Source organism: Drosophila tropicalis, unplaced genomic scaffold (assembly GCF_018151085.1).
Source record: "Drosophila tropicalis isolate 14030-0801.00 unplaced genomic scaffold, ASM1815108v1 contig_593, whole genome shotgun sequence".
NCBI classification, from domain to species: domain Eukaryota; kingdom Metazoa; phylum Arthropoda; class Insecta; order Diptera; family Drosophilidae; genus Drosophila; species Drosophila tropicalis.
In genome coordinates this window covers 14460562-14472566 of record NW_027173070.1, presented here as the reverse complement: position 1 = coordinate 14472566, position 12005 = coordinate 14460562, and the positions used below count along the sequence as shown (strand labels likewise).

General features: G+C 38.2%; 1 protein-coding gene and 1 non-coding gene across 2 annotated transcripts; one reads left to right on the top strand and one right to left on the bottom strand.

Moving 5' to 3' along the window:
- The first annotated feature begins 668 nt into the window (after positions 1 to 668).
- Positions 669 to 11219, top strand: Wnt2 (Wnt oncogene analog 2). Its single transcript, XM_068290407.1, has 5 exons — positions 669 to 793; positions 9996 to 10213; positions 10287 to 10570; positions 10637 to 10824; positions 10891 to 11219. Exons 1-5 carry the CDS (start codon positions 738 to 740, stop codon positions 11213 to 11215), a joined length of 1071 nt encoding a protein of 356 aa, XP_068146508.1. The 5' UTR covers positions 669 to 737; the 3' UTR covers positions 11216 to 11219.
- TRNAM-CAU (transfer RNA methionine (anticodon CAU)) lies at positions 4046 to 4117 on the bottom strand. The gene has a single exon. It is a non-coding gene; the product is annotated as a tRNA-Met (tRNA).
- Positions 11220 to 12005: the final 786 nt, after the last annotated feature.

Below are 12005 nucleotides of genomic sequence, written 5' to 3'. Positions count from 1 at the left end.
TGTGACAGTCGGAGGCGCTTTATCATAAATTAAAAAGTCGTGTATGCGGACTCTCGGACTCATGGCTCAGACTCAGTTGGCCATGTGCGTGTGAATCGTCGATTTCGGATGATGCTGAGATGCTGATGGATGTGAGACTAAACCTGAGAGCGTTTTTCGACTCACAGATTTGCATGAATGAAACGCACGCGCGCCGCACAAACATCTTCTTCTTTTGCTCTGGCGATCGCAATCTTTTGACGACGATGACTTAATTTAATCGCCCGCTGGCCGAAGGTGTTAATTAGCATATTGAACAAATGAACAAACTAAAAAAGAAAAACGGATCGACTAACATAAGAAGAAAGCGTGTGTGTGTTGGAGTGACTGAGGGAGCGTGATCGAGTGAACGAGAGGGGGGGATGAAGCGAAATTGATGCCGTCTGCGTTTTCGGTTCATTAATAACAAACTAAGCAAAGGCCAAGACGGGAGTCGACGGGCTTCAGTTTTCTATTCCGATATTCGAGACCAAAACTGAGGTTCCAAGTGCTAGTGTATGTGTTAGTGTTTGTGTGTGTGTGTGTGTGCAAAGCTCAGCAAAAAAAATATAAAAAAAATTTATACAAGATTTCAAAATAACGCGTAAAACAACGAAAATTTGTTGAAATACGACAATTGTCAAGGGAAAAACTAAAGTGGAATTAGAAAAATATGAGATGATAGTTCAACCGATTAAAGGGGAAACGACGACGACGACATGTGGATAATACCAAACAAATTGTTAATCTATATATTTTGGATTATGGAAATAAGGTATGTAACCTTCTTCTACCTTTCTCCCAATTTCTCTCTCTCTCTGTCTTTCAATTCCTGTCTCTGTCAACGGGGGGTTTTTTTTTTTGTTGCCTTTTCCTTAGCTGACAACTCATATCTCATTTTGCGGGGCATATCGAATCGATCTACAATCATTCGGACACAATCGTTAATTTTCATCTATATATCTCTGTGAAATTACAAGCAACTCACACACGGCTCTGGATGTTGGCAATGTTGCTATCGCAACATAAACAACCCACATGGACCAACCACCTCGTCCTCTATTCTAGTGGGGAAACAGGCGTTGTTGCAATGACAGAAAGTTGGCAAAGAAAATTGAGAGAAAAAATAGAAAAAAATCTCATTAAAATGGGCAATTAAATGGCAGGCAGCAAACACTGACAGCAGTCTCTCATCAAGAAGGAGGTGCAACAGTTGGTGGGGTGACAGGAGCAACAGCAGCAGCAGCAGCAACATATATATGCAGCGACAACTGGAAATCAATTTTTGCCATAAACTCATCAGCATCTTGTTGTTGGTTGTTGTGTGGTGTTACTGGCTATCTAATTGCCAAGTTGTTGCTGGTTGTAGTGGCTGTTGTTGTTGTTGTTAAAGTGGGCAGCAACATCTGCCATATACTACATTCAAGACCGAAAAGGGTCTTAACCCAGAAAGTTTAGTTCATGTAATTGAGGTTACTTTTGAGGCTTGCCTTTACAACAGGAAACACCACATACAACAACAACAACACCACCAGTCTGTTTGTTGGCAGACAAACGCTGAACATTTTTCCTATCAAGATCCAGAGCGTACCCAAAAATGGGCATAAACTGCCCAGTTGAAGAGAAACAGCATAGCCAACCAACCTGACACTAAAAAGGAGCAAAAGAAGAAAAAAAAAAAGCAGTGCGGGAGCCGTCGGCGGTTGGTCAATGAATGCGTTTTCATTCCCTCTCTTCAGTGGGGCTTTTTGTTGGCCATGGATGAGTGATCGACGACTGGCAAAAAAGCCTCAAAAAGCAGCCACTAAACAAAACTATCTCTTAGTGATCTGGGCCCAACCACTCTTGGTCGCTCCCTCTTCTGTGTGTGCGTGTGTTTGTTGTATCTGTGTCTGTCTCTTTGCCAATTGCCCATGACGAACGATCCGTTTTGGCTTTTACCTGTTACAACTTTTAGCCTCGTCCTCTGCCAATTCCCTCTCAATTACGTTTGCGCCCAGGATTCGGCTCCACTTATTGTCTCCTCAGTCCCTCTCTCTCTCTATCCCTTTCTCTCGTTTTTTTTTCTTAGCAGCAACTGCGGCAGCGACATTTTTCTTGGCCCTGGCCATGGTCTTGGCCGCTTTGTTGGAATATTTGTATTTTATTGATGGCATGTTGAACATGCCTTTATGGGTTTTCGGTTTTCAGTTTGAGTTTTGTGAACTCCGCCCACTTTACATAGGCAGCATAAGGCATTGACATGGGCATGGGCATGGGCATGGATATGAGCTTATTTTATCAGCCTCACAAAACTTTCAAATGCCTGGACCTGGGCCATAAGTCCGCCTATCTGTCTGTCTGTCGGTCAGCCAGTCGGTCTGCCTGTGTGTTTGTGTCATTGTTTTATACTCTATAAACGTAACTAAACTCCAATTGGGTATATTAAGGTTAAAAGGATCTATGCCCATATATAGGCAAATATTTACTATGACCACTAAGACTAATTTGGAAATGCAATTTAGATGATTGTAAACAACGAACGATTAATTCTTGGTCAGACCGTTAGATTTGTGGATTAGAAGCTGAAATATCTTGTTCTCCTTATTCTATTTTACATGCAAAAGACTATCCCTAACTACTTTTGGAAGTATCCTATAACTATTATGCGAATGGCAGAAGTGTCTGTTTATTGGCCAACTTTTAGTTCAATTCTACAAAAGAAAGTAACGTTGATAAGGAAAATAATGAGTTAACTAAAGTAACAATTGCAGTGTATTTGCCTTTTTGGGCCCACATTACGAGCCATGTCCGTAACAAGGCAGTTTCTTTTATAGTTTCAATTTTATAGATAAATTTTCATAAATTCCAAGAAAATTATTTCCTATCTGCCAACTCTCGCTTAGACCAACGGCCTGTAATTCATTAAGTGTCTTATTAAACATTTAAATCAGGATGTACGGTCCTTTGATAAAATTTCGAACTTTTGACGGTCCCTTAAACTAAATTGTATACTTGACAAATTTTAACAATTTCTACTTTATTAGAGATTATGTATTATTATGATGTATGATTATCACACTAGAAGTCAATATTATATATGTCTCAATACGGATTTTCCGATTGGATCTCCCATCCAATGCTGCTTTATAGATCCTTCCATGTACCTAATACTACAAAGGCTTGAATTACAGCAAAAATAGAAACTCTTAATAATCAGTTTGGCCATATATTGTAGATCTAGAGCAACATATTTTGATAACATTTTGTATGTGGACAATCCTTCAATATTGAACGTGGCATTCAAAACACCTTTGCAAAACTTATACCTCTTGATCAGTAGCAAAGTTGGTGTTAAATTTGAATTTAGACAAGCTTCCGTTTTCTTTCTATTCTGAAGTAGTTTGCACACTACAAACACAGACTTAGCAGAAGAAGGACCCATTTAAATTACCAACTATTAGATATATGACCAACAAAATGTGTAGATAAACAAGGCCTTAACCGGGTATGAGCAGAGGAAAACACATGCCAGACCTAGAGCATTAAATTTTTTTAAGGAAATTGCTTAATTTGAAATGAAATTTCTTTAAATTTTTGTTTTTAGTAGTTTATTTAGTTCAATTCATTTAAAAAAGACGTTATATTTTACTTGTTATTTTGGGGAATTCAAATCAAAATGTTTTGACAAAATTCAGTTAAAAGAAGGGACAACTAGCCTCCTTCCCCTATTTTGAATCCTGGCTAAGCTCTTCTACATATCTAAATATACAAAAATTTGGCATAAAAGAAAACTAATCAATATCAAATTGAATACTATATATAACATAAGATAAGGGGATGAGTTTCTTTTAATCAGTACATTCAAAAACTAATCAATCAGTCCTTATAATGAAATGAATGAATCAAATTCAAAATTTAAATAAACTAAGTTAAAAGAATTGCAGTAAACGTTCCTGTGAGTAAATCAATAATTCATTTATTAAATAAGGTATGTTTGACGTTTTTAAAAGTTTATGAAAAAAATAGTAGAAAAAAAACACCGACATAGCAGAGCAAGGTTTCGATCCTCGGACCTCTGGGTTATGGGCCCAGCACGCTTCCACTGCGCCACTCTGCTTACTGATTTCGAGCTGTCAAATAGTATATTCAAATGGTTCGAATACATTAAGAAAGTACTCATTGTTTAGGGTTACTTTGTAACAGGATTAAAGTGTTAGAGGATATTCAAAAGTCGTTATGGCTATTTAAGCCATCTAAATGCAACGTTTATTTCTGCTGGTTTAATGTGGCTTTTGTGGTTGCTTTTGGCCGGTTGGAGGTTGTTGTTTGTTGGTGCTGCTTCCGCCTCCAATTTGGCTCCATGAATATGTCAGCATGGGCATGTAATTACCCAGGCCCAAGCGCCAGTCATAACTATATAAAGTTTTAAAGGAGCTACCGCCTTCGCCCAGCGATCGCAGCGGTGGGTCGCAAGGCTTTGGTGCTTGGGCAACTAGATGAATTCGAATTCCAGTGACCAGTGTGCCCTACGAGATCGCTTGGAGGTGGGGGGAACTCATTTTGGTCTACTATTTCTGAGACTGGCTTCCATCCAACGCCTAAGCGTGAATATATTAAAGTCATATTTTTATGACTCTCCAAAACGGAGCATTAACTCTCTAAGTTGGCGTCTGCATAAGTGGCTTGACTTGGCCTGTGGACACCGTGTCCGGCGGACGACGGACATTTTGCGGCTAATTGAAGCTTGCCTCTGAATTATGCTTGTGGTCTAATTCGTTTTTAATGACTTGCCGCCACATTTGGCAAAAAGGTATCGGGCTCACAAGAAGACGAAAACTAAAACCAAAAAAAAATTTATTTGTAAAATTGTCAGCAAAACTAGTTTAAGATGCTCACTCACTCTCACACACACGCACTTTGAGTTATAGATATGGAGTTGTAGTTAAAGTTGCAGACGGAAGCCGATCAAGTTCATGACAAACAGCAGAGCAGCAGGTCCTTGCTCTCACGCTAGCAAGAAAAGCAAAAACAAAAGGGTCACGAACCGCAAAGAAAAAAACTTGCCCAAAATGAACCCATTCCCATTTCTGGTTACCTATGTCTGGATATAGAACTCGAGATAAAAGAAAAGGCCACAAAACAAAGCGAAAAAAAGAAATGAAATCAAGCACACACACGTGACTTGGACTTGGCATTTCAAGAGGAGGATCATGGGCATGGACTACTGGGGTCTTGACGACGACGACGACTACGACGACGATGATGATGATGAAATTGTCGGCGTTGACATGCAACAGGAGGCCTTTTGAGAGCTGTGGAAGCGACAAATTAAATAAAGCACGAAAACACACCAAGAGAAAACAAAACACAAAACAAAAGACCTGCGAGATTTGCTGAAATGATTTGTGGCATTTGTGGGCAAACTATAGGTGGAAGCGAAGGCGGGAGGAGGCCAGGGCATGACGGTCACGGTAAGCGAACGCACGAATGAACGGATGCGCGCTGACAGATCGATCAGAACACAGCCAATGGAAAAGGTAGATAAACGGAGAGCGGTGAAAGAGTGGGGGAAACGGGGGAGAGAGAGCTCCAGCTCGATCGAATACTTTTTGGGCCAACTTAAAGTTGAAGGTTGGACCCCTTTTTGGGTTTTCGTATTGTATATTGCTCTCCAGACCGTACAGCAACGAACCCTGGTTAAACGAGCCTAATTATTAGTTGACTACCAATTTCCAAAAGAGATTACCGATCGATGTTAACAGCATGTACAACATAAAGCCAACAACAGCAACAAAAACTACAACAAAAGTGCTTCATTCAATACTCTGAAACACCAAATGGGTATATCAAAATATTTGTTGGCGAGTTTTTCCAAGCTACGAGTATGTACATACTTCTAACAGTTTGATGGAAAACATTTGGTTTTTTTCAAGGCTGGGATATCAAATTTCAGTTGGAATATCAATTCATGGAAAAGTCCTTTGTTGTAGTGGGCAAACAAACTCAAAATAACTGCTGTGTTTTGAAAGTTTTGCAATTCACATAATTCATATAAATCCACTGATACCTAAGCCCACGAATAATACAGTAGATATTTCCTATGACTATTTTAAATTTAGTAGAACTTTTTAAATTAAGAAGGTATTTAAATAGATATCGGATACCTGTAAATTTCTAAGTTTATTAAAGATAAGTTTTGGACTCCGAATTATTAAGCGAAGTAATTAGTTTTGTATTGTTTAAGTAATGTCGAAGTTACGAACTATTCTGGCAAAATCCTGGCAGACTTACTTACTAATCCTTGGGCAATACATGATTCATTATAAAGATAGTTCTTCAAGTAAGATTAGGAAATCTTGAACAAGCCTAACGTGAGCTGATTGTTTGAATACCAATTTCTATCATTACAAGTCTTACAATTACCAACAAAACTGAAAAACAAGCTATCTCTATACCATCTACAATGTTCTCATGCTGAAACCAGTTGAAAATTATAACATAATATAGCTTTGAGACGAGGGCAAAGCGACAAAGCTTACATTTTGGTAGAATACAATCGTTTAAATTGCTTTTTAGTGGGTATCCACGATTTGATTGACCTGACCCTCACTTTTGGAACAGAGGAACTTAATTAAACTTGGAACTTAATTAAACATATTTCTTAATAGGATCTATCTAATGCATAAATATTCTATCAAAACTTTTACGTTTCTTTATTATTTTGTACTCACTCTTGAAAAGAAAACATTTTTTTTAAATTACTAATTGTCATTTGCCAAAATATTTTCAAATTTAAATTCATTTGATACACGAAGAATAATACTTTGATTAAAGACAAACGATATACGAAGGATGATACTCTGATTAAAAGGCAATCGAATTGGAAGCGAATCAAGTAATAATATTTCAAACTTTTTTTGTCTCCCAGCTTGTGCTGGGCAAAACGAATTAAGTTACATTGAAAAGGACAATAAGAAAGAGCATACTTGAACCGAAAAATTAGCTTAGAAGCCTAAATATATGTATAAACAAATAAATACGTTTTTTAATAGTTTTTGCTTCCTGCATTGAATTTAGATTATGTTTTTCTTGAATGGCGTTTTAATCATTCCTGAACTTTAGCTTCTTGATAGAATATATCATGGCGACTTCCCTACCCACAAAAAACTAACAATAAGACTATTTTGTTAAGCAAAAAGTATTTAAAAGATCGCCAAATTCAAGACAGATTCTAGGACACAATTTACTAGAAAGAGTATCACCTAGTCGTTGCAGTCCAGATACTCGTTTGATCTTTCTTTCTTCATCGCTATCAAGTTTAGCTAAAGGGCTAAATTTGTGAGGACACGTTCACGATGTTCATGTTGGCCATGTAATTTCTGTAAATTGATTTAATTGCCCCAATTAAAAATGCGTTGTAAGACCACAGCAACAAACAGCAACAAAAAAGGTGAAACACAGAGAGAGAGAGAAAGAGAGAGATAGACAGAGAGAGATAGACAGAGAGAGATAGACAGAGAGAGATAGACAGAGAGAAAAAAAGTGGAATTGTTGGACAAGCAAACAGTCAGCGAAAGCGACACAGAAGTGTTGCATTTGGAACCAGTTGCCAATTGCTCTGTTCGTTTGGCAATTGTTTGCCACTGCCCCGAGGATGAAATGCTCCACAGCTGTCCTGTATATGGCATGAGAGATCAATGTGGCATGCAGCATGTGGCATGCGGCACTCGCAGCTGTTTGATGTTGTATACAAATCGACAGGTAGACAAACTGAAGAGCCAAAGAGTGATGAAGAGAGAGTGGGCAGATATCGCCCCCTCATCCACCCATCATCAACATAATCGCAACTCATTGCTCGCATAGCTGGCAATTTGCAACTCATTGTCAAAACTCATTAATCCGATTTGCCATTTATAAATGAACATAAACTGAACAATAAACTCATGTATGTACCTATCATACATACGACTATAAGATGGAAAATTCAAGCGATTTGATTAGACACTCCACTCGAAAAGTCACGATAAAGCCTAAGCTTTACGCTCTCAGCTCCATGATTAAGCCGCTAGATTTATGTAATTATGGCTAATAATATAGCCCGACAGCAAAGATTTGACTAAAACTGACAGTAAAACTGTCTACGTTTTGCCACAATGCTACACAGAGCCAACAGCAACCCCTCGATTTCCCCTCTTTATCAAACCACCTTCTTCAGTCAGGTGGGGACTAGGGTTGGCAAAAATCGTTTGAGAAAGGAATGATAATACCATACTTCAACCATACTTAAATTAGTTGAAAATGTTGAGAAATTGTGTCAAGTGATCGGGAAAGATAATATAATTACACAAGGATCCTTAAGAATCTGTTCCTCAATTAGAAATTGCAAACAATTTGTGAAAGATTCTTATAAAAACCAATCGCTTAGTTTATCTACTACAAATCTGTAGACTTTTGATTTCCAATTAAATTAGTTAATATATTCACTGACCATTTATTTTGCTTTATGGGAAAATGAAACACATTTGCATTTTGACCCATTTTCGATGGCCATGTTATGTTTTGGTTCTTTTGGTTTGCTTGAAAAGACTTGACTTTGTTGTCATTTGGTAAGACTTAGTAAGAGTCTCAACATTAATTTCTTATAAGAAATATAAGTAATTTTCATAAGCTTAACCCTTAAGAAAGGAAATTAGTTAATTCTTCTGTTATAAATGATTAAGAGACAATCAGGTGAAGTATTTATAGAACAAAGATACAAATTTGGAGTGGGTCCTGGGTGTGCCAACCAAGTCTCCAGGTAATAAATATTCTCCAGGTAATAAATATTTAAAGCTCTTCTTGAGATGCTGACAGATTTATTCTATACAAACGCATAAAATAGTCATAACGAAAAGTTGAAGTATTCAACAGTTTAAATCAAAAATCCAGTCAGAGTCCAAGGACTCAGTTTATACAAATTAAAAATTGAATATCTTTTGATATCCCTTGTTTATAGGTGTCTTATTCACATGGTCTTCCTTTAAATAGAACAATAACTATATTAAAAGGTCTCAATTAATAAACCAATTAACTCTTTTGAAGTGGTTCATCCCGAAAAGTATGTCTCGATTTACTTAGTTTCTTGTATGATGGGAAAACGTTAAGACGTTTGACATAATCTGAGATAGGAGATCCTTGCATATTAGTTACACTTCCATACATTTTATTTTGCATAAACACTTTGTTGCAGTAAAAAGTTTGTTCTCGTTATCTAACGAAAGCTATCAATACAATATCTTATCAATCTCTCGCAAGAGGGTCGTGGCATGTTTTGAAAGTTCGATCAGGACTGCAAAGGACTGCATGGGTGTTCCGAGGTGAGTCAAGTCCAACAAAACTTGCCTGTTTCTTTAGGCAAATCGGTCGAATAGCTACTGTTCCACTAGACCAACTGAGGACTGTCAATTGTGAGTGTTAAACGAGGAATCCTTCTCCATCAAAATAATGTATTATAATTAAAACCAATTATAATATATTTAAAAATCGTAGTGGAAAAGCTAACGTTTACGATTATTTTGTCTGAGTTTAAGTTTGTCAACTGCTTTTTATTAGATGTCCCCAACCCTGGACATTGTCGTCGTCGTCTTGTATACAATTGCAACTCATTAATCTTGGCTTGAAATGTTTACCATATTTTTCTTGTTGGTTTTGGCATTACTATTGGCTGATATATCTGGACCGGGCAACAAAATGGGCAAACGAAATGGAAATCAACGCTGGCGGCATTTATTGGCGCTCACGATTTGCATCGATCTCGATCTTCGATTGGGGTGATCGGCATTTTTTGTTGTTGTTGTTGTTGTTGCTTGTGGGGCATTTGTTTTGTTTGATTTTTTGTGGCCATGCATTTTATTTATTATTTGTTTAATGCTAAGCTTAATTTATTGATCTATGCATATTTGATTTCTATTTTTTCTGTTGTTGTTGTTTGTTTTTCCTGTTTGGCTTTTGGCCAGATTAGTGTCCAGCTTTACATCCGCCATGCTCTGTGGTCGGATACCGGGTCTGACGGCCGCACAGCGTCAATTGTGCAGCGAGATGCCCGATGCCCTGATTGCCCTCGGCGAGGGTCATCAATTGGGTTCCCAGGAGTGCCAGCATCAGTTTCGTGGTCATCGCTGGAATTGCTCTGAGGTGTGGCAACGGAATGTCTTTGCCCATATCATGCCCGTTGGTAAGGTTCACACATTAATTTATCCAAAATTTTTCGTGGCGCCCGGTCGATTATGTCTGAATTTATTTTACAGCTTCACGCGAGGCAGCCTTTACCTATGCCATAGCCAATGCTGGAGCAGCTTATGCCGTGACAGCGGCTTGTGCCCGTGGCAACATATCCACCTGCGGTTGCGATGGCCGACACAAATCCTCAGGTGGGGATGGTAGCTCAACGTCAATGGACTGGAAATGGGGCGGTTGCTCGGCAGATGTTGATTTCGGTATGAGATTTGCACGCAAATTCATGGATGCCCGAGAAGTGGAGAAGGATGCCCGTAGTCTTATGAATCTGCATAACAATCGAGCAGGTCGTACGGTAAGCTAAGCCCCAAGTCAAACTTCTATCAAATCAGTCTCTACAATTCTTTCGTCCATTTGGCAGCTGGTTAAGAAACTGCTCAAGACAGACTGCAAGTGTCATGGTGTTAGCGGTTCGTGTGTAATGAAAACCTGCTGGAAAAGTTTGCCGCCCTTTCGCCTCATGGGCGACAGGCTAATGCAAAAGTATCACAAAGCCAAAACTGTTCAAGTCGTTAGAGGCAAACGTGGACTGAGATTAGTATTAAGCAGGTAAGTCGTTCGAGTGATTGAACCACTAAACGAGGGCAAATATCAATGATTGTTCCATTATTTTAGAAAGAAGCATCCGGCTGCTGTTGCTGCTGCTAGCCAGAAGCAAACTCTGGCCTGGCCCAAACGTTTGGAGCTCATTTATTTGGCTCCATCTCCCAATTATTGTGAGCGTAGTCTTCATAGCGGTAGTCTAGGCACTAGGGGACGCATTTGCCAGCACAAACAAGGACATCATGGGCCACAAAGCTGTGATCTGCTCTGCTGTGGGCGTGGCTATAATACCCAGTATATAAGTCGGACAGTACAGTGTAATTGTCAGTTTCATTGGTGCTGTCAGGTTGAGTGCAAATTGTGCGATGAAAGCTATGAGGAATTTACATGTAAATAGTATTAAACACACACACACAAACACACCTACACCTACACACGTATTGTCATTAAGTATTATGTGAAATGTATTACACTTAACATGCAAAAGAAAACAAATTAAAGTTAATTTCTATATGAGTTTTTTGACTTTTACTTTCTATGACTATATTTCGAATATATTGTCCAGTTTGGGTTATTTATTTTAAAAAGTTCTCATATATTTAGGGCTTGAATATACTTTAAAACGGCTAAACATGTAAAACAAAAATAAGATAATCCTTTTTAAAACCTATTAGAGATGAACTGAACTACAAACTCAGAAATGTATTAGAAATTTTGTCAATCTTTAATATACGAGTCTGTAGTTTTGTCTTTGACCGATTTCCAAATATCATGTCTTAAGCTTTTCATTTGCTCTAAATCAATAAAAAACCAGATGGCCGGGGCTAACTTCGACCGCGTCAAAGTTTGTATACCCTTGCAACTTTTTTGGTAACTCTATCCTTACCTATTAGCCATCAATGTGGAAGAACGTTTTATCTAAAAAGGCTAAAGCTTGAGAAAGAAAGGCCTACAATCATAGGAAATAACGAAGATATTGATCAAAGTCACTGTTTTCCACCGATCGTTCCTATGGAAGCTATATGATATAGTCACCCGATCTTTATCAAATTCGGCACAGTCATTAACATATATATTAAATTAAGAAATGTTTAATTTAAAAGCATTCGCGTTAATAGTAATGAAGTTATTTACAAAAGTCACTCTTTTCGACCAATCGTTCCTCCATAGCTCCCATGAGCTATATG

What these genes read in the sequence shown, in the direction of transcription:
- Wnt2 (XM_068290407.1), top strand. Translation starts at nt 738, where the DNA reads ATGTGGATAATACCAAACAAATTGTTAATCTATATATTTTGGATTATG. An exon ending in TTTTGGATTATGGAAATAAG is followed by an intron (nt 794 to 9,995) that starts GTATGTAACCTT and finishes GCTTTTGGCCAG; the next exon opens with ATTAGTGTCCAGCTTTACAT. An exon ending in ACAATCGAGCAGGTCGTACG is followed by an intron (nt 10,571 to 10,636) that starts GTAAGCTAAGCC and finishes TCCATTTGGCAG; the next exon opens with CTGGTTAAGAAACTGCTCAA.